The sequence below is a fragment of the Orycteropus afer genome, unplaced genomic scaffold (genome assembly GCF_000298275.1).
Source record: "Orycteropus afer afer isolate SDZICR_OR568_19922 unplaced genomic scaffold, OryAfe1.0 scaffold00024, whole genome shotgun sequence".
NCBI lineage: Eukaryota > Metazoa > Chordata > Mammalia > Tubulidentata > Orycteropodidae > Orycteropus > Orycteropus afer.
The window spans coordinates 12,910,755-12,932,298 of record NW_006921611.1 but is presented as its reverse complement, the minus strand read 5'-3'; the positions used below and the strand labels follow the sequence as shown (position 1 = coordinate 12,932,298).

The following is a 21,544-nucleotide window of genomic DNA, read 5'->3' as shown; positions in this document are numbered from 1 at the left end:
TTCAGAAAGCACAGAGCTATGTTTAGGTTTCTCAGATTCACATAGTAGGGAATATTTAGTTGTAGTATTTAGCCCTCAAAGTGAAACTGTCCTCAAGGATTTTTACTTCTGTAACTTCATGGTGTGACAAGTTAAAATTGCCTGTTGAGAATTTAGCACTGCTAAATAAAGAGAAGTAGTAGAATAGTTAGTTGGAGGGGTAATGTCATCCAATTTCAATTAAATAGAGAGAATCTAATGCTTCCACCTTTCTTTTTAGGAGAAATTCAAAATCCAGATATTCAGGAAGACTGTCCATAGTGAATCACCATAAGACTCAGTTAATGCATGTAGTGTCCACTTTAGATGTTGACGTTTATGTTTGGGGCCATTTCATTTTGAGATTTGTAGCTCTTGGCTCTTGCTTCTTGACTTTATAACATCAATCATTGTACTTATTTTGGAATGACTTTCATATTTGTGGTATAATTTCAGCTTGTGAAATACTAAATGCTAATAGGACTAGTGTTCCATAAGTATACCTTGGGAAAGACATTAGTAGAATATTAAATGTTTTCAAACAAATTATGGTTGTGTCTGAAAACTACTTATAAAGTGGAACTTGAAAAAGTAGTGTGGTCTTCAAACTTTAACATATCAAACATTTTTCTGTTTTAATATACTTAACAAATTAACAAATTTTCTTTAATTCTAGGGTAATTTAAAAGATAGTTGTCCAAATTGATAGTAACTAAATTAATGAGATTCTTTATGTCTTTGAACCTTAATACTTATTTATATGAGATGAGACAACAGTAATTTATTTAATTATATTCTTTACCATCTCACCATCTAGTATTTTTGTATATGTAGCTCTAATGGTTATATAAGATCTCAGATACACAAGCATAGCCAGTTCAGGATACAGGGCAGCCAGCTCTGTGCTAAAGATAAAAAAAGATTTGTATTTGATAACAGAAGAGCCATGTCTTAAGACTTAGTCTATGAATTCAGACAAAAATAGATGTAAATGCCACTGATTTGTAATTTAGGTTATATTCCTCCCACTACCAACCACATTATTGCCTAACTCCTCATGAAAGGGACGTAATATGGAGGAAGTCCTGTTAAACTACTACAAAAATAACAAGACTAATGAATAAATGGGAGCTCTGGTAGCATAGTGGCTACGGCACTTGACTGCTAATCAGAAGGCTGGCGGTTCAAATCCACCAGCCACTCCTCGGAAGGAAGGTGGGGCAATCTACTTCCGTAGTGATACTGCCTCAGAAACCCAAGGAGGGGTCGCTATGAGTCGGGTCCGACTCGACGGCAAACAACAACAACAATGAATAAATATAAATTAATAGCAAGGAACATCTGAAAAAAAATCATTTAAACATTTTTTCACTTGTTGAATAATGGACCATGGAATTACAAGATTTAATGTAGTCGTATTTAACCAAGAGGAAAGCCATGTCCCACTGGGTGGAAAGGCTAGAATTTCAGGACTGGAGGGAAGGTGATGTAGTTTAGTGTGTATTAATTTAAACAGAAGGAGCTCTGGTAGCATAGTGCCTAAGGCACTTGACTGCTCACCAGAAGGCTGGCGGTTCAAACCCACCAGCCACTCCTCGGAAGGAAGGTTGGGCAATCCTACTTCCGTAGTGATACTGCCTTGGAAACCCAAGGAGGGGTCGCTATGAGTCGGGGCCGACTTGACGGCAAAAAACAACAACAACAACTTAAACAGAACATATTCAAAATTATAATTTTATACTTAAAATATATATTCCAAATCTGTTTTTACAATACACACTATATGTCCATTTACTCAGCTGTAAGTACCTAATATACTTAGCTTAGGGCCTGTTGTTATTTGCCATAGAATCAGCCCCGACTCCTAGCGACCCCTCCTTGGGTTTCTGAGGCAGTTATCACTACGGAAGTAGGATTGCCCAACCTTCCTTCCGAGGAGTGGCTGGTGGGTTTGAACCGCCAGCCTCCTGGTTAGCAGTCAAAGTGCCTTAGGCACTATGCTACCAGAGCTCCCTAGCAGACAGTAAATAGTAAGTATTTATTGTCTGAAATTAATGAAAGCAAGCAAGCAAGCAAGCACAAACAAATGAAGGAAAGAGAAAGAAGAAAGTGAGGAAGGAAGAAAAGAAAATATTGTTGAGAAAACTCATTTTACTTAGTACATTTTGAAGATAGACTTTACTTTCTGCTTATTGGAGATTCTCAAGGAGAGAATGTGAGATTTTCATGTTTGTCAAGAGAGTAACTTATAAAAAGACTGGGAAATGTTAGTCCACTAGGAAGAGCATTGAACTAGATACCTTGATTACTCATCCTTGCCACTTTGCTGTTATTTATTTGGATGTTATTAGCCAAATCTTGAGGGCTTTTTTCTTTCTTTGACTAACAGGGATTAAGATAACTTTCTTTACTTCATCTGTATAATATGAGCAAAAAAAGATAATCATTGTGAAGTTTAAAGTCCTACAAAATATGAAGCTCTGTCTTTTTTTTAAATTATTATTTACAGGCTGCCTAAATTGTATCTTTGTGAATTTTGTCTAAAATATATGAAAAGCAGAACTATTCTACAGCAGCACATGAAGAAATGTGGTTGGTTCCACCCTCCTGCCAATGAGATTTACCGAAAAAATAACATTTCTGTCTTTGAGGTAAGATAGATGTTTGGTAGTTGTCTTACTATACATGTCAAATATATTGCCACCTGTACTGCATCCCACTGAGCAACTTAATTTTTCTTTTGAAATGTTAATTTCATGTTATTCCCTCTCTGTTGAATCAGATGATCACCTATATTAAGCAAAATTAAGCCAACCCAAATGGTACCACATTTACAAGTCTGACCTCAAATTATTCTGTATTTCATGAATTCATGACATCAGTTATAAGATGCATATGTTAGTTTATGTATCACTAAGAAGGATAAAGTACTGCTGATTATAATTTATAAAACTCCATTTGATTATAAAATGCCAACAGATTTCATAATTGTTAAGATGTGATAGAGTTGCCGGGTGGTACAAACAGTTAAGCAACAACAAGGTAAGAGATTGGCAGTTCAAGTCCACCCAGAGATGCTTCGGAAGACAGGGCTGGTGATCTCCTTCTGAGAAGTCACAGCCTTGAAAACACTATGGAGTAGTTCTACTCTGCACACATGGGTTGCCATAAGTTAGAATAGACTAACAACACCAACTAACAAGAGGTGATAAAAGCATGTCTTAGAACCTGTGGAATGTAGTGTTTAAATGAAAGAATTTCTGTTACTCTATTTTAAAGTAATATTTGTATCCTTGGAAGGAAGGTTGGGCAATCTACTTCCATGGTGATACTGCCTCGGAAACCCAAAGAGGGGTTGCTATGAGTTGGGTCTGACTTGACGGCACATAACAACAACAACAACAATTTGTTAGAGATATCTTTAGTAAATCTTAATATACTTTCCTGACTGTATCATGATCTTATGACTTAAGAGATATCTACGATTCGTATTATTTGGGGTGGTTTTTAATTCCTTGAAATTGGTTTGAGTGCCAAGTATTCATTGAGCACCTGCCATGTGCTCACTTGTGCTAAGTACTACAGTGATAGAATTTCAGATTATTAGGTCTCATTCTCACTTTCCTGATCTGTCTGAAGGTTTTATTTTAGGTAAGTAATAGAGGAGCTCTTTACCTGGAGGGTGTAAGAATGGTATAAAATACTGTTTCAGAATACCCAAGAGCAAATTATGTCTCAACTTAAGCATATATTGATGTGTATTTTAAAACAAGTAATATTAAATTACTTCAACTGTTAAGGAATTTTCAGTTAGTTGTATGTCGGATAGTGCCACGGGGTCCAATAGGGGCATCCATTGATGTTTTCATAAAGAGCAACCTCCAGCACTCCAAGAACAGAGGGGTGTCAGGAGCAATATGGGTTATATTGCTGCTGATCTTGGCAACTTGAGCCCAAGAAATACCTCATTAACCAGATTGCTACCTAGGGAACTTGCTTGGTATTTCTCATTGGCAACAGTTAACACTGTCTCAAGTAACTTTATTTGGGGTTAAGCTGATCATAGCAGTCAGAATACATTGTTTCAGATTGCTGGCAGAGATTAGACAAGAGTTATAACTTGTTTTACTTAATAAATATATTTCAGAGGAGGTTGCATATAGAACTTAGTGTTGTTGAATTAAATACTTTTAAAAATGAATCAGATCAGCTTGCCATCCAAAGGATTTCTGAAATTAATCTTTTTCATAAAAGCAAAAAGTGCTGTTTTAAAAACAGGTCATCACCTCTCCCTATAATTATTCATGCTTTTTTGAAGTGCTTTATTTTTATATCTAGTTGTCTTAAAACATACCATAATGCTGCCATTTCAAGTGATAGTTTCCAAGTTTGAGTGTGTTCTGATCACTGACCCTATCTCTGGCACTAGTCTATGGATTTGTAACTTAATGTGTATTGTTCAACTAAAGAGACACCCTATTGGCCATTTTTGTTTTATTTTTTTCCTCTAGGTTGATGGGAATGTGAGTACCATTTATTGTCAGAACCTGTGTCTCTTGGCAAAGCTGTTTCTGGACCACAAAACACTCTATTATGACGTGGAGCCATTTCTTTTTTATGTACTAACACAGAATGATGTCAAGGGCTGCCACCTAGTTGGCTACTTTTCTAAAGTAAGTGTATCACCTTAAAATTTGTTTGAATTCATATGGGAGTCTGAAACCACCTTTGTTACATCTCACTAAAAGACAGTACAGGCTGTGGCACTTTCTGGGTGCCTTCTAGCCTTCTTTAAAGAAAATTCAGAAATGTGAGTGCATGCTAGAAGGTGCCTAGTAACATTGTACAGACCTCTATTCTCCTAGGAACGTGAACTGCTGATAATACTCAGGAGGAAAAGTTTTGAAGTGACTTCTTTTCCCATGGTGATAATAGATAGAACATGTGAAATAAACAACAGTCATTACCTATCCAACTCCCTTCTCAGCTTAAATGTTCCTAATTTGAATTTTAGACATAAAAATAAGAGGCTGTTTTTTTTTAAAGGATATTTTCTTTCTAAGTCTTTCATTCTTTAGGAAAAAAAGTTTTCCTTTAAAAGCAGCATAAAAAAATGTAATTTTATTTAAGTAAGCCTTTGTAAAATCTAAGTGTATAAAGGTTAAATGGAAATTACTAGCTTTATAAGACTATTTTCAGTAGTTAAATATGATTTAAAAATACATTGCCTACTTTGAAAAATATGTTTGTACCCATCATTTCAGGACTGTTTTCTATAAAGTTAGACACAACTGATTGTGGGGTGGGACTCTTGCTATGTTTAGTACCAGACCAGGAAATAAAGGAAACATTGAAATATTTGGTGAAACTTTTCACTTCTAGAATGTCACATTGACTCACCATTTATAGCTTTGCACATGGATTGGGACTTAGATTCCTCTGCTCATCTTTGAACATTGACGTACTGTTTTTTTGAGTTGCTGACGATACTGGATGGCATCATTTTATTTTATATTTTAACCCTACTGGGATGGTTGCTTTGTAGGTGACAGTAGTGACTTAACATTGTCCTATCTTTCCCCAGTGAGGTATTTTTTTTCTTGATGTACATTGCTATTCCCAAAGGACCCAGGCTGTGGTTTTCACTGTTAGTCTTTGTTTCTTAATAATTAGCATTACTATTCAGTCTTACCAGCCTGTTGTTTTATAATGTAGCTTCTTTTTTCTCCATCAGGAAAAGCACTGCCAACAGAAATACAACGTTTCCTGTATAATGATTCTTCCCCAATACCAGCGTAAGGGCTATGGCAGGTTTCTCATCGATTTCAGTAAGGATTATGTTAACTTTTCTCATTACTCTTCATGTGGATTTTCTGTATATATTTTTTTAAAGTTTTGAAGATAATTTATTAGTTGCTAGTATCTCTTGTCATATTGCTTCGTGGAACTTTAAAACCTGAAGCCTCTAATTTTTTTCTTTTAGTTAGACATGAAATATTTTTAAATAATTTAATACTGAATACCGGTTTCTATGTGTTCTATAGCAAATGCCTTGGAATTGTTCATTTAAAATAAAACTAAGTTTCATGAGGCAATTCTAACTGACAAAAATATTAAAAACATTAGCTACTCAAATTAGTGCTAATAAAGAAATACAGCAACTGCCCTATTTTTGCTACCCAATTATCCGAGAAAATATGTGCCTCCTTTCTTAGCTACAGGCTCTACCTGGTGGTGAAACATAAGCAGTGCACCTTAAAATTTTTCTTTTAAAAGTGAAGATCCAGGAAATAACACTTTAATCTGTTAAAAAGAGAACACTAATAGTTCTAAAGGAGCTCTGGTAGCGTAGTGCCTAAGGCACTTGACTGCTAACTAGAAGGCTAGTGGTTCAAACCCACCAGCCACTCCTTGGAAGGAACGTTGGGCAATCTACTTCCATACTGACACTGCCTTGGAAACCCAAGGAAGAGGGGTCACTATGAGTCAGGTCAAACTTGACAGCACATAACAACAACAACAACAGTGGTTGTAAAGAGGTTATTATGAAACTTGTATTTGTTTTGCATGTTGACAGTCTTGCTTAGAAAGTTAAATGTATGCTTGTAGTTAAATGTATGTTTATATTGATTATAAAATAATGATATTGGAGGGAATATTTAATAGTATAAAGTAATATTCAAAGGAATATATTCAGAAATGATGGTCGAACGAAGGAGATTGGTTCAGGCAGTCCATTCAGAATATCAGATAATTATGTTGTGGTGCTGCTATCTGCAGTGTTGAGAGGTTAATTTTTGTATGGATCAATTATGCTTAGACTGTAGTCTTAACCATATTTCATTGTGTATGTGCCATTGGTTATTTTGCACATTTTTTGTGGCCTTTTTGGGTTAGCAATAGTGAGTGGAACTCGTATTAGCTCAATATATTAATATCAATAATATTAACTCCAAAATAAAAATATATTTTTGAGATACCAAAACCAGAATCAAATCCACTGCCATCGAGTTGATCCTGACTCATAGCAACCCCTCCTTGGGTTTCCGAGGCAGTAAATCTTTACAGAAGTAGATTGCCCTGTTTTCCTTCCATGGTGTGGCTGCTGGGTTTGAACCACCAGCCTCCTGGTCAGCAGTCAAATACCATAGGCACTGCGCCACCAGAGCTCCTTGTGTTTTTGAGATAGGACTCTTGAATGAATATATTACATATCATTAAATAGCAGAGTTAGGGGAAAATAAATTTTATTTATGGTGATTAGGTTTTTTTTCCCCTTTGTATACCTACTATAGGAGCTCTGGTAGCATAGTGCCTAAGCCATTTGACTGCTAACCAGTTTGGCAGTTCAAACCCACCAGCCACTCCTTGGAAGAAAGGTTGGGCAATCTACTTCTGGAAACCCAAGGAAGGGTCTCTATGAGTCGGATCTGACTCGAGGGCAGTGCGTTTGGTTTCATACCAACTATAATTTGTATTATTACAGTGTTTATTTATTTTTGTAATTTAGTATATTTTTTCTGCATTACCAATTCTCTTGTTGTTGTTATGTGCCGTCGAGTCAGACCCGACTCATAGCGACCCCTTCTTGGGTTTCCGAGGCAGTATCAGTACAGAAGTAGATTGCCCCATCTTCCTTCCAGGGAGTGGCTGGTGGGTTTGAACCGCCAGCCTTCTGGTTAGCAGTCAAGTGCCGTAGCCACTATGCTACCAGAGCTCCCACCAATTCTCTAGACTACTTTTCAATTTTTGTTTAATGACCAAAAAAAAAAAAAAAAATACATTTCTTCTGACATCTCCATGTTCCATACTTTTTCTTTGGAATTCATGGCCCCCCCACCACCACCACCACCGTTCCTGGGAGATGTGGCAAGAGAACTAAGTAATACCACCATTTGCTCACAGTGACACTCACACTCACATTGACATTGTTGCTTGCTAAAACAATTAGGGTGTTAGGTCATTTTGAAGAGAGCTTTGGCTAAAATGTCAGCTAATTCACTTACTGAAGAACTAGTGTTGATAGTATTACAAAAAACTAAAAGGCATTCTTTTGCTATTTCTCAATTCATATATAACTGTTGCCATCTAGCGGTCCAAATAAAACATGCAAGGCTGTTTTTTCTCTGTACTATAGAAAACATTATTGACATACCTTAATGTATCCTCTTTACAGGAAATCTTTTTAACAGTTTGAATCTTTTGACAAGATGATTTATATTAACTATAGAACAAGTAATACCTAAAAGTTCAATGTATACAAATTATGCAGTCATCCTGCAAATCTACTTGAAAGTAATTTTGCAATTTTGTCCTTTTTCTTAAAGGAATTTATTTTTGAAACAACTATTTCCTATAATATTTGGTTTGGTTTGGGGTGAGGGGATCGTTACTTTGGGAATCAGCCTGTTAGACTCTCTGACATATTTGTGATTTGGGGGTTTCTTTAGGTTATTTGTTATCAAAACGTGAAGGTCAAGCAGGATCTCCAGAGAAACCATTATCTGATCTTGGCCGTCTTTCCTACATGGCTTATTGGAAAAGTGTAATATTGGAGTGCCTTTATCATCAAAATGACAAACAAATCAGCATTAAGAAGTTAAGTAAGTTGACTGGAATCTGCCCTCAAGACATTACTTCCACACTCCACCACCTACGAATGCTGGACTTCCGTAGTGACCAGTGAGTATTACATCCCTTTGTATACCTTCAAAAAATAATTGAAAGTTTTTGGGATCAGACAATCAGTTTATTAGTGAAAGCGCATAAACTAATATAAGTAAGTGGTGTACCCTGAGCCATCATTTTCTTCTCTGTGCTATTTGATACTATTGATCATATTTAAAAAAAAAAAAAAAAAAATTCTGATATTCCTGTAGTAACAACTCTAGAAACAATGTCATTAGGTAAAATATGACTGATTAATTTCCATAGCACTAATACAAAGTGAAATTATGTAGGTTCAAAAGAACAGCTCACTCTTCACTAGAGTGGTTGGGAAAATTCACAAAGAAAGGTGACATTAGAGCTAGATAGGTGACAAGTGGAAGGAGAGAATGCAGGAGAGTAGCAGAGATTCCAGAGGATGAGGAAATGTGAGACAGGAAGTAGTTAAAATTCTTTAATCAACTGCTATGGTTTAGCATGAAGTAGTTGTTCAGCTTCCTATCTCTTTGCTTTCTCATGCAGTAGCATATTTCCTTATTTTATCTTTCTAGGCAGGCTAGTTTTGAAACATTTATCATCTCCAGGGTTTTCCAGAATTTACATATCCCATATTCATTGTTATGTGTACCTTATACATCGTTGATTGCTATAAACTTTTCTCTGGTTCCAGATTTGTGATTATCCGCCGGGAAAAACTTATCCAGGATCACATGGCGAAGCTTCAGCTGAATTTGCGTCCTGTAGATGTAGATCCAGAATGTTTACGCTGGACTCCTGTTATAGTCTCCAACTCTGTTGTCTCAGAGGAGGAAGAAGAGGAGGCTGAGGAAGGAGAAAATGAAGAGCCACAGTGCCAGGAAAGAGAATTAGAGTCCAGTGTAAGAGCATGAATGGTCTCTTATTTTTCATAACAGAATATGTATTATTTGGTTTTTATGAGTATTTGTGATATAATCTGTCTTACAAAGAAAGTAATTGCACAGTAGAATTTCAGAGTTCATTTCAGTGGTAGAAAATTCAGGAAGACTTGGTCTTATTTACCTATTTGTATACTGTTATTCCTTATATCATTAGTATAACATCAAATTTTTATGTCACGTTACTTGTGACTAAATATTACCAGAGTGCTGATGATAGCTGGTGGTGCGATTGTTAAGCAATTGGCTACTAACCAGAAGGGGCGGTTCAAACCCACCCAGTAACTCTGTGGGAGAAAAGACCTGGTGATCTGCTCCAGCCTAAAGATTACACAATTTAAAGGTCCCTGTGGGGCAGTTCTACCCTGTCACATGGGGTTACTATGAATCCAAAATCAGCTTGACATCACCCAACGATGGCATAGGAATTGAAAGTCTCTTGGTGGCCCAAATGGGTTTGAACTTGACTACTAACTTAAAAGGAGCTCTGGTAGCATAGTGCCTAAGGCACTTGACTGCTAACCAGAAGGCTGGCGGTTGAAACCCACCAGCCACTCCTCGGAAGGAAGGTTGGGCATTCCTACTTCCGTAGCGATACTGCCTCGTAAACCCAAGGAAGGGTCGCTATGAGTCGGGGCTGACTCGATGGCAAATAACAACAACAACAACACTAACATAAAGGTTGGTGTTTTGAACCCACACTGCTGGGTTTAAATACTGCTGCACAGGAAAAGGTTGGCAGTCTGCTCCCATAAAGATTATAGGCAAGAACACCCTATGGAGCCTGGAACCAAATTAACCCCAGTGGCTCAGCTTTCAGCCAAGCAAAGAGAAGCCTATAAGGTGAACAGTATAGGGAGATAACGCACTCATCAGAACATTCAGCCATATGAGATCAGAAGAGCAGCATTTGCCCAGGGTTAAAAATTAGAAGACAGGGTGAGATGGGAGAAGGGAAATGGTCAACACACAGAGGCAGTGGGAAGAGTGCTCTTCCATTGTGGGGATTGCAGTCAGTGTCACAAGTCAAAATGTGTATGAATTGTTAAATGTATAACCAGTTTGCTTTGTAAACATTCACCCAAATCACAATAAAAAGGTAAAAATGAATAAAAATAAAGGATTTGATGAGAGAAAAAATTTAAATAATAGTCATTGGAGCAGTTTTACTCTGTAACACATGGAGTTGCCATAAGTCGGAATCAGCTCAATGGCAGTGGTCGTCCCCCCCCCCCCGCCCCCGGTATAGTAACTGAAGAATCTGAGTTGATTCTTAATCTAACAGTTATTAAAAAGGAAATGAAGATACATTTTTCTTAAAACAGAAAATAAAGGAAATAACGTAAACACGTCTATGCTTTCTAAATGAGCACTGAATAATTCAACAGGTACACAAATGTCATTAGCCATAAAGATTAATGAGGGTTAGTGTAGACTGCACTCCATTGTCTAATTTTCAGTATTATTCATATGACACAGTCCTTTCTGTTTTTTAAAGCAGTGCTTTCAGCCTTTTAAAATCTATGTCTTCCTTTGATAAACAGAAAACTCAAGTCTCTATAGTATAATTTAATTTCAAAATGAAATTAAATTCTCAGAGTGAAAATAAGTCAGAGTAATTACAGAAATTTTATTTTTCTCAATCCCTATCTCCGTCCCTTTCCCTTTCTACTTACACATTTTCTTACTTCTAAGAAATTTAGAAATTTCTATCTCATTTCAAATTTATAGGAACCCTTTTAATATTTGCTTTATTTATTGAAGTGGTATTGCATAGTGGTTAAGAACACTAGCTCTGTCGTCATACAGCTTGGATTTGTATCCCATCTTCTTTATTTACTATTGTGTAGCCTTAAGCAAGTTACTTAATTTTTTGTGATACGGGTATACAATGATAATACTTACGTAGTTGTTATAAGGATTAAATCGATAATATATGCAAAGCATTTAAAACAGTGCCCAACATATAGGAAATAATCATGTTAACTGTTAATAATTTTCTTTTTTAAAAGTCTGTTTCCTTATCTCAGTTTTTAAAATGTTAGAATGGTTAGATACAATGAAATAAGACTGAACAATTAACCAGTATTACTGTTTTATTTTCTAAAATCAGGTGGGAAAGTCAGTGTCTCGGGAAAACAAAGAACAAGATTCTTATTCTTCAATAGAAAGTGAAAAGAAACCAGAAGTTATACCTACAGCCATTTCTACACGTTTAAACAAGCAAGTCCTTCACCGTGATAGTCTTCCTGCAAATAGTCAGCCATCTCGGAGAGGCCGCTGGGGGAGGAAGAACAAAAAAACCCAGGAACATTTTGGTGATAAAGACTCTAAACTGCTCTTGCAAGAAACATCATCAACTCCTCAGGAACAATATGGAGAATGTGAGGAAAAGTCAGAAACTTCCCAAGAACCATACACTGAAAGTGAGGAGCCATTGACAGCCTCTCAGGAGCAGCCAAGTCATGATGGGAAGCCAGACATTCCTAAAAGAAGATTAAGTGAAGGGGTTGAGCTGTGGCGAGGACAGCTAAAGAAAAGCCCTGAGACTCTAAAGTGCAGATTATCAGAAGGAAATGATAGAATGCCTCGTCGCTACAGTGATGGCGACAGGACTCTCCTCAGGGACTTCAGTGAGAGTAGTGAGGAGGAAGAAGAGCCAGAAAGTCCTCGATCCAACTCACCACCCATTCTTACAAAGCCCACGTTGAAGAGAAAGGTACAGCATTTCTTTTACACATCTTCCCTTCCTCCAGCTGCAGTTTATAATGTACGTGTGTTCTATCCTAGGGTTTGAAAAAGTAAATTTAGAAAATTATTGTTTGTTATTTTTGGAACTTTAAGTCTTAGTATATTGTGGCTTATGATCTTTTCTGTAAACAACTGAAATATATATATATATATAATATATATTATATATATGACTTCTTTGATTCATAGGAATTAACTTAAAAATCATAAGTTTATTTAAAGGTCGGCACACTTTTTTTTCGGCCTACTGATTTGAATGATAGTTCAAACCATAACTTTAGAGATTTAAAAAATATTTTAAAGGTACGTACAGTTTAGAAATGTTTATATTAGCAAAGGAAAAAGTATTGAACAGTTCCATGGAAGGCTGTTGTAGTGGTAAAGCCACTCACTTTTCTTGTGTGGTCCTATTTTCTCTTGTCTCTCACTCCTCTTCTCACACATCCCTCCAGTGGTTTTACTTAACCTTGTTTTAAAAATATTTCTAAACTATATTTAATCATCTTGCAAAGTTTGAAGGACAGCCAATTTGTTACGTATCTGTGTGCTGGCGATAATGAATTCTGTTAAACTGCACACCAGAAAAAGCCCAGGCTATGTAATGAACTTGAAGTTTTGCCACAAGCCTGCCAGACTGAAGTATGCCAGCTCCCTGGATAAGCTGCTCTGTAGTAGTTGGGTGACAGTTTTAATCCAAAGCAATGAAATCATTCCTTTCCAAAGCAGGGCCTTTTTTTAAAAAAAAAAAAAAAAAATCTTTTTATTTTAGACATTTTAGATTTATAGAACTATTACAAAGATAGTACAGAGAGTGCCCATATGCCCCAGAGCTGGTTTCATTTTCCCCTTGGTTTTAGTGAAGCATTTCTAAAGTAAATTAATTAACCTCTTAAATTAGTATGGTATATTTATTACAACTATGAACCGATATTAATGTAATATTATTAACTAGAGCCCATGTTTTATTCTTACTTCCTCAGTTTTCCCTAATGTACTTTTTCTGTTCTAGGAGCCCATCCATGATACTACATTGTTTAGAAGTCATGTCTCTTTAGATTCCTCTTGGTTGTGACAGTTTCTCAGACTTGTTTTTGATGATCTTCACACTTTTGAAAGTTACTGGTCAGGTAGTAGGTAGAATAGTCCTCATGTATTAGACTGAAATAATGTGGGAGTAAGATCACAGAGGTAAAGTATCATTCTCATCCTATCATATCACGAATATTTACTCTCAATATGACTTACCACTCTTGATGTTAACCTTGATCATCTAGTTTGAAGTTACTGTTTGTTAGGTTTCTCCACTCTTCCTTTCCATACTATACTGTCTGGAAGGAAGTCCCTGTATACAACCCATACTTAAAATATGGGCTTCCTTAGGAGCAGAATATCTACATAAATTGTTTGGAATTCTGCACAGGAAGAGTTGTCTATTCTACCCCATTAGTTTGTTTATTCCATCATTTATTCATGATAATCAGTATGGACTCATAGATAATTTACTTTTACGTTTTGAGTTATAATCCAGTACTACTACTTTATTTAATTTGTTGGTCAAATTGTTCCAGCTTTAGCCATTGGGAACTTTTTCAGTTCTGCTCTGTGTTACTCATCATTGTTCAGTTTTGTTTTGTTTTGAGTACTTTTTTAATATTTTGGCACTACAAGATGCTTCAGCTTCATCTTGTGTATTTCCTGTCCCAGTCCTAGAATTAGCTATTTCTCCAGGGAGCAGAACCATTTTTATCCTAATCTGAAATTTGTTTTCTCAACTAAGAGGACTAGTAAATTTGGAGTAGAGGAAAACAACACAGACTACTCTTACTACTTGTTGCACAACTTTGAAAACTGTTATCTTTAACATTCTGGGGTTTATTTTGCTCTGGTAGCATAGTGCTTAAGGCACTTGACTGTTAACCAGAAGGTGGATAGATCAAACCCACCAGCCACACCTCGGAAGGAAGGTTGGGCAATCTACTTCCATAGTGTTACCACCTTGGAAACCCAAGGAGGGGTCGCTGTGAGTCAGGTCTGACTCGACGGCACATAACAACAACAACATTTATTATAAAATAAATCAAATTAGGCTATCTCCTGTGGTAAAAAAAAAAGAAAGAAATTGTAGCTGGCAATGAAATCATGTGTAAGGTACTTTTGAAGTTCTTAAAGAACTGGCATCAGGAGGCCTATATTTGACAGCCACTTCTACTACTGACTGGATATGTGACCTTGGGTAAGTCAGGTCACTTTTCTGCTCTCTATAAAGTGAGAACTGGATCAGATGATCTCTGGCCTGTCCTTTTGTTTTTGTGAAGGCTGTTGTGTGATTTAAAGGTGTTAGGTCAATTTTATTGCAAAGTTGTGCCTAATGTGTCAAATTCCAAAAACAGTAATACCAAGTAAATACATTTCAGCTTTGTATTTCCACATTTCACTGTAACTCTTTATGGATAGCTCATGAAAATGGCTTTCAGCTATACTGATGTTCTGTTAATTTCATAGAATTGCTATGAGATGAAGTATTTTTGTTCCTTTTTTTCTCCTGAGGAAAAGAGAAGTTACAGGGACTAGCCTCTAGTTCATTTTAGTATTGAAATCGGCAAGGGATTGCCCTACTCCCTAGGGTGTTAAATTGAACTGAACTTTTAATAAGAGAATGATAATATCTGCTCTTTGGGCATGGCATGCCTGCCTAATCTGTTACAAAGGTGTGTTCAGTTACCCAGCATGCTTGTATCCATGACACTTTTGTATAGTGTCTTACTACAGTATTTTGAAAAAATTTTCAGTGTCTTTCAGCAGACAACATCTTTATTTCATAGGTGCTAATTCTGTTAGGTTTAAAAACTTATTAATAGAAATGATGATGTTCATTACTGTAAATAAAATATTTTATTTCTTTTTTAAATAGAAACCAATTCTTCACCGAAGAAGAAGAGTCCGAAAGCGCAAACACCACAATAGCAGTGTGGTCACAGAAACTATTTCGGAGACAACAGAGGTGTTAGATGAACCTTTTGAAGACTCTGACTCTGAGAGGCCAATGCCAAGATTAGAACCTACCTTTGAGATTGATGAAGAGGAAGAGGAAGAAGATGAAAATGAACTCTTCCCTAGAGGATATTTCCATCGTTTGTCCTCACAAGATGTTCTCAGGTGCCGATCCTCTTCCAAGAGGAAGTCTAAAGATGAAGAAGAAGAAGAAGAGTCAGATGATGCCGATGGTATGTGTAGAACTGTTACTCTGTAGCTTTATTACCTTTAAAAATAGTCCATAATACCTGCAGACATTTCAACTAGGACAGGACGGTGTTTTTGTTTTTACCCAGTCCTTTCTTGGCCTTAACTAAATCTTTAGTTGATAGGTGGATTAGGCTTAGCTTCAGGAAGATATTTAAGTAATAACCCTTGACTAGAATTGTGTCTTCTGTGGACTTAATCTGTTTTAGTTGTTGCTGTATGATCTGTGCTTAGAATAGGCACTCAGTTGGGCAATCTACTTCCGTAGCGATTCTGCCTTGGCAACCCAAGGAGGGGTCACTATGAGTCGGGGTCGACTCGACAACACATAACAACAACAACAACAACAAATACTGTTAAATGAATAATGCTAAGTAGACAGTTCTCAAATAAGAGCAGATTCATGTAAATTGGAACTTGTTTCAAATCTCTTTCACCAGGAATCCTTCATGAATCATCTCTCTAATGTCTTACCCAACTAATAGTAAATTTCTAATAAAGATACAATAATACCTCTTAATAAATTAGATTTTATAGTGTTAGATAAAAATCCAGGTGTTTATTTTTAAGTACACTGGGACTCATATGTATAAGCTGGGTCAAAAACTAGTCTTTTGCATCCCAGCCCAAATTTTTTGTCAGTGTATCATGCTGCCTGCGTGTGCAGTTTGCATGCCTTGTATGGGATCAAACTGAGCCTCTTTCACTTTGTTGGGTGAATTTGAAGAAATCTAGTTGTCTACCTTTAGTATAAAAACCTCTATATAGATCTGGTAGTGTAGTGCCTAAGGCACTTGACTGCTAACCAGAAGGCTGGTGGTTCAAACCCACCAGCCACTCCTCATAAGGAAGGTTGGGCAATCTACTTCCATAGAGATACTGCCTCGGAAACCCAAGGAGGGGTTGCTATGAGTCGGGTCCAACTCGACAGTACGTAACAACAACAACAACAACATATTTTATGCGTTATTTAGTTGAGCTTTTTATTCTCTTTTTTAAAATAAATTCAGTAGATTTCAATTTAATTGATAACTTGTATTTTCTCCATTATATTTTTACTTAACAATAAGATGAATGACTTCTTTGATTTGTTGTGAATGATTTTCCAGAGTTTTAATTAAGTTATGGTTTGAGATATTTAACTAGGAAACTAAAAATTTGTTTTGTAAATTTGATAGTTCTGTCTTGGATTATTATATGCTAAGAGTATCCCCAGTTTAAGTTCCTGTTGGCTTGGACCATTTTCTCAGATTCAGTCATTTCCTTTGTTTGCATTCAAGTTATTACTACTAACTATACCTTTTCAGATGGTCCAGCCCCAAAATCTGTTTTTGCATTGATGTTTACATCCTTAAAAAGTTAAGAGGGAGAAATGGAACAACCAGAGCATAAATAATGAGAAGGTGCATTCATTGTGAAGAATGTGGTTTCACTAAACAATTTGTGTAGAAATTGTTGAATGGGAACCTAAACTGCCATGTAAACTTTCATTGAAAACATAATACAGTATTGCTAATAATTTTTTAAAAAGTTAATGGGGAGAAAAATATTAATGTTAAATTTATTTCTCATAAACTGTTGCTGTTAAAGCTTTACCATTTTCTTCAGGTCAATGTTTGTCCAGGACTAAATGCCTTCTAGCACTGTTCTCACACATACACAACATTTTGAGCAGTATTTACTAAGATTGCTCAATCATGGAGTAGAGTAATTGGCTTGTGAAAAACTATATGAAATTATGAATGTGGAAACTAAGGAAAACAGTAAAAATTGCATATGGAAATAAAGAGAAATGAGCTGATTTATAATTTACACAATAAAGATAGCTTGAAAAGGGTACTAATTCTTTGCATCTTTAAAAAGCTTATGGTAAAATAAAAACACGACATGCAGAAAATATAGCTTTTAACTTCTTTTTCTAAGAGGTACAAGCAAATGCATTATCATTTATTAGCTCTTACATAATATTCATAAGTTTTAATACATTCATTAATTTTTGTAGTGTATGCTGAAGTAAAATCAGAAAACGAGAGACTGAAAGACTAATAACTGACACCTGATCCCAGAGAGACTGAGTCCTTTCCTCTTCATTCAGCTAGTAAATCGCTGATGTGCTTCAGTTAGTCTGTATAGAATGCTTTAGATTGTGTGGAGCCTCTTAAAGAGAGCTCCAAGGAGAAATAATTCTGATACAGTTTTTATTCAGACACTATATTCATGGAGTGAGTTGTTCTGGTGGCACAGTTGATGAAAGCATCCAGCTGCTAACCAAAAGGTCGTCAGTTTGAACCCACCAGCTGGTCCATGGGAGAAAGATGAGGCAATCTGCATCCATAAAAGATTTACAGCCTTGGAAACCATATGAGGCAGTTCTACTCTGTCCTATAGGGTTGCTATGAGTCGGAATCAATTTGGTGGCAGTGGGTGTGATTTTTTTGGTATGATATTGATGTGTAATGAAAATTATTATTGTAAATTTATTATTAGTTTATAATTTATATCTATCTATCTATCTTCATATATAGCTCTACTGAAGAGTTCTCTATGTCAGGCACTATGCCAGGTACTTCATACTCATTACCTTAATTTAATTCTTGTAGCAGGTTGGTACTTTCCATTTATAGATGTGGAAGCTGAAACTTAGAGTAACTCCCAAGGACACATAACTGGTGAAGATAAAGTTTAACTGCTTTAAACTATGGTAATGGAGTATTAAGTGTTTCATTGTTCTGCCAATTCACTGTATGACTTTAGAAGGCATCATTAATTTGGTTTATTCTTTAGGTTTCTTAACTTCACAGTGAAATTAATTAGGAATTTGTGATGATAAAATCATTTCTGTTGTCCATGCTGCGCTCAGAAAAAGACTTTAGAAAATATAAGGTCTTGTAACTTATCTTTATTACTTTACAGACACTCCTATCCTGAAGCCGGTATCTCTCTTACGAAAATGTGACATGAAGGATTCTTCACTTGAGCCAGATACATCCACACCTATGAAAAAGAAAAAGGGATGGCCAAAAGGCAAGAGTCGCAAACCAATCCACTGGAAGAAAAGACCTGGTCGCAAACCAGGGTTTAAGTTGAATCGAGAAATTATACCCGTTTCTACTCAAGAATGCATCATTGAGCCCATTGTCCCCATTCCTAAACCTGGACGTAAAATGAAAATTCAAGAGAATGAAGAAAGTGTTGAACCAAAAGAAGACTTGCCCTTAACCGAAGAAAGGAAGGAAGAGGAGATGCATGTGGAAGCAGAAGAGGTGGAAGAGGGAGAAGAGGAGGATACAACCAGCAGTGAAGTTAGAGCAATGTCTCCAATGGATAGCAGCAATAGTCCCGAGACAGAAACTAAAGAACCCGAGGTCGAAGAGGAAGAAGAGAAACCCCGCATTTTAGAAGAGCAGAGGCAATCAGAGGAAGAGCAACAAGAACTGGAAGAACAGGAGCAAGAAGAAGAAGATGAAGTGGCTGTAGAGACAAACCAGAATGAAGACCATGATGCTGATGATGAAGATGATGGTCATCTGGAATCTACAAAGAAAAAAGAGCTAGAGGAGCAGTCTGCTAGAGAAGATGTCAAGGAGGAGCTTGGTAGTCAGGAATCTTTTTTAGATAGTAATATGCAGAACAATAGGGAGAATGCAAAAGATAAGGATGAAACAGAACCAGATTCTGAAGAGGAACAGACTTCCCATGAAACATCCGTGGTGTCAGAGCACGTCCCAGGGTCTGAGGATGATCCTGAAGAAGATTCAAACACTAAAGAAGAATTAATTGAATTAAAAGAAGAAGAAGAGATTCCTCATAGTGAGTTGGATCTGGAAACTGTGCAAGCAGTTCAATCTTTGACTCAAGAAGAAAGCAATGAGCATGAGGGAGCATACCAGGACTGTGAAGAAACTCTTGCAGCTTGTCAGACCCTGCAGAGTTATACTCAAGCTGATGAAGACCCTCAGATATCAATGGTTGAAGACTGCCATGCTTCGGAACACAATAGCCCGATATCCTCTGTTCAGTCTCATCCTAGCCAGTCAGTCCGTTCGGTCAGCAGTCCCAACGTGCCTGCCCTTGAGAGTGGTTATACCCAGATCAGCCCTGAACAAGGATCCCTGTCCGCACCCTCTATGCAGAACATGGAGACCAGCCCCATGATGGATGTGCCTTCTGTATCAGACCACTCTCAGCAGGTGGTGGACAGTGGCTTCAGTGACCTGGGCAGCATTGAGAGCACCACCGAAAACTATGAGAACCCTAGCAGTTATGATTCCACAATGGGAGGCAGCATTTGTGGCAATAACTCCTCTCAGAGCAGCTGCTCCTATGGTGGGTTGTCATCCTCCAGCAGCCTCACCCAGAACAGTTGTGTTGTCACTCAACAAATGGCAAACATGGGCAACAGCTGCAGCATGATGCAGCAGAACAATGTCCAGCCTGCTGCCAACTGCAGCATCAAGTCACCTCAGAGTTGTGTGGTGGAGAGGCCTCCAAGTAACCAGCAGCAGCAGCAGCAGCCGCCACCACCACCACCACCGCAGCAGCAACAGCAGCAGCAGCAGCAGCAGCAGCAGCAGCAGCAGCAACAACCAGCACCACAGCCTCCACCGCCCCAGCAACAACAGCAGCAGCAGCAGCAACCACAACCTCAGCCCCAACAGCCTCAACCTCCACCCCCACCCCAACAGCAGCCCCCCCTGTCACAGTGTAGTATGAATAATAGTTTCACTCCAGCACCTATGATCATGGAGATACCGGAATCTGGAAGCACTGGGAATATAAGTATCTATGAGAGGATCCCAGGGGATTTTGGTGCCGGCAGCTACTCTCAACCATCAGCCACCTTCAGTTTAGCCAAGCTGCAGCAGCTGACTAACACCATTATGGACCCTCATGCCATGCCTTATAGCCATTCTCCTGCTGTGACTTCCTATGCAACCAGTGTTTCTTTGTCTAATACAGGACTGGCTCAGCTAGCTCCATCTCATCCATTAGCTGGGACCCCTCAAGCACAAGCCACCATGACGCCACCTCCAAACTTGGCATCTACCACCATGAACCTCACATCACCTCTGCTACAGTGCAACATGTCTGCCACCAACATCGGCATTCCTCACACTCAGAGGTTGCAAGGGCAAATGCCAGTCAAGGGGCACATTTCCATTCGCTCCAAATCTGCGCCACTGCCCTCCGCAGCTGCTCACCAGCAGCAGCTGTATGGCCGCAGCCCACCAGCGGTTGCCATGCAGGCTGGCCCTCGTGCACTGGCTGTTCAGCGTGGCATGAACATGGGGGTTAACTTAATGCCAACTCCTGCCTATAATGTCAATTCTATGAATATGAACACCTTGAATGCCATGAACAGCTATCGAATGACACAGCCCATGATGAACAGCAGTTACCATAGTAACCCTGCCTACATGAACCAGACAGCACAGTATCCTATGCAGATGCAGATGGGAATGATGGGGAGCCAGGCCTATACCCAGCAGCCTATGCAGCCAAACCCTCATGGAAACATGATGTACACTGGCCCCTCCCATCACAGCTACATGAATGCTGCTGGCGTGCCCAAGCAGTCACTCAATGGACCTTACATGAGAAGATGAGCAAGATGAACTTGCAATTAAAAACTTAAATATATATAAATAAAGGAACCTTTTATACTGACAAACCAGAGAAAAATGGACCTTTTTTCCAGTTAAAATATTGCTGTAGATTTAGAGGAATTTTTCTTTGGTTTCTTTTATTTTTTAGAAAACCTGGTCTTCTCTTTTTTTGGGTTCATTGTGTTCTGGGTTTTGATTTTCTTCACAATCTTGAAGCATTTTACAGTAGAACTCATCTAAAAATGGATTTGGGGATAGGGGAAACATGCACAAAATCTTTTCATAATTAAAAAGAGCCTTACTTTCTTTACACACCACATGGACAAAATTTGTGTAAAGGTGAAT

General features: G+C 37.6%; 1 protein-coding gene across 1 annotated transcript in view; it reads left to right on the top strand.

Annotated features, from left to right (window-relative positions):
* Positions 1-21,199, top strand: part of KAT6A (lysine acetyltransferase 6A) — a 162,774-nt gene extending 141,575 nt beyond the window's left edge. The window contains exons 9-16 of the mRNA XM_007935019.1: positions 2,528-2,669; positions 4,530-4,691; positions 5,753-5,846; positions 8,469-8,700; positions 9,356-9,563; positions 11,716-12,321; positions 15,265-15,577; positions 18,507-21,199. Coding sequence (XP_007933210.1) covers positions 2,528-2,669; positions 4,530-4,691; positions 5,753-5,846; positions 8,469-8,700; positions 9,356-9,563; positions 11,716-12,321; positions 15,265-15,577; positions 18,507-21,199 — 4,450 coding nt within the window. The remainder of the gene's footprint in view (positions 1-2,527; positions 2,670-4,529; positions 4,692-5,752; positions 5,847-8,468; positions 8,701-9,355; positions 9,564-11,715; positions 12,322-15,264; positions 15,578-18,506) is intronic.
* The last annotated feature ends 345 nt before the right edge of the window (positions 21,200-21,544 follow it).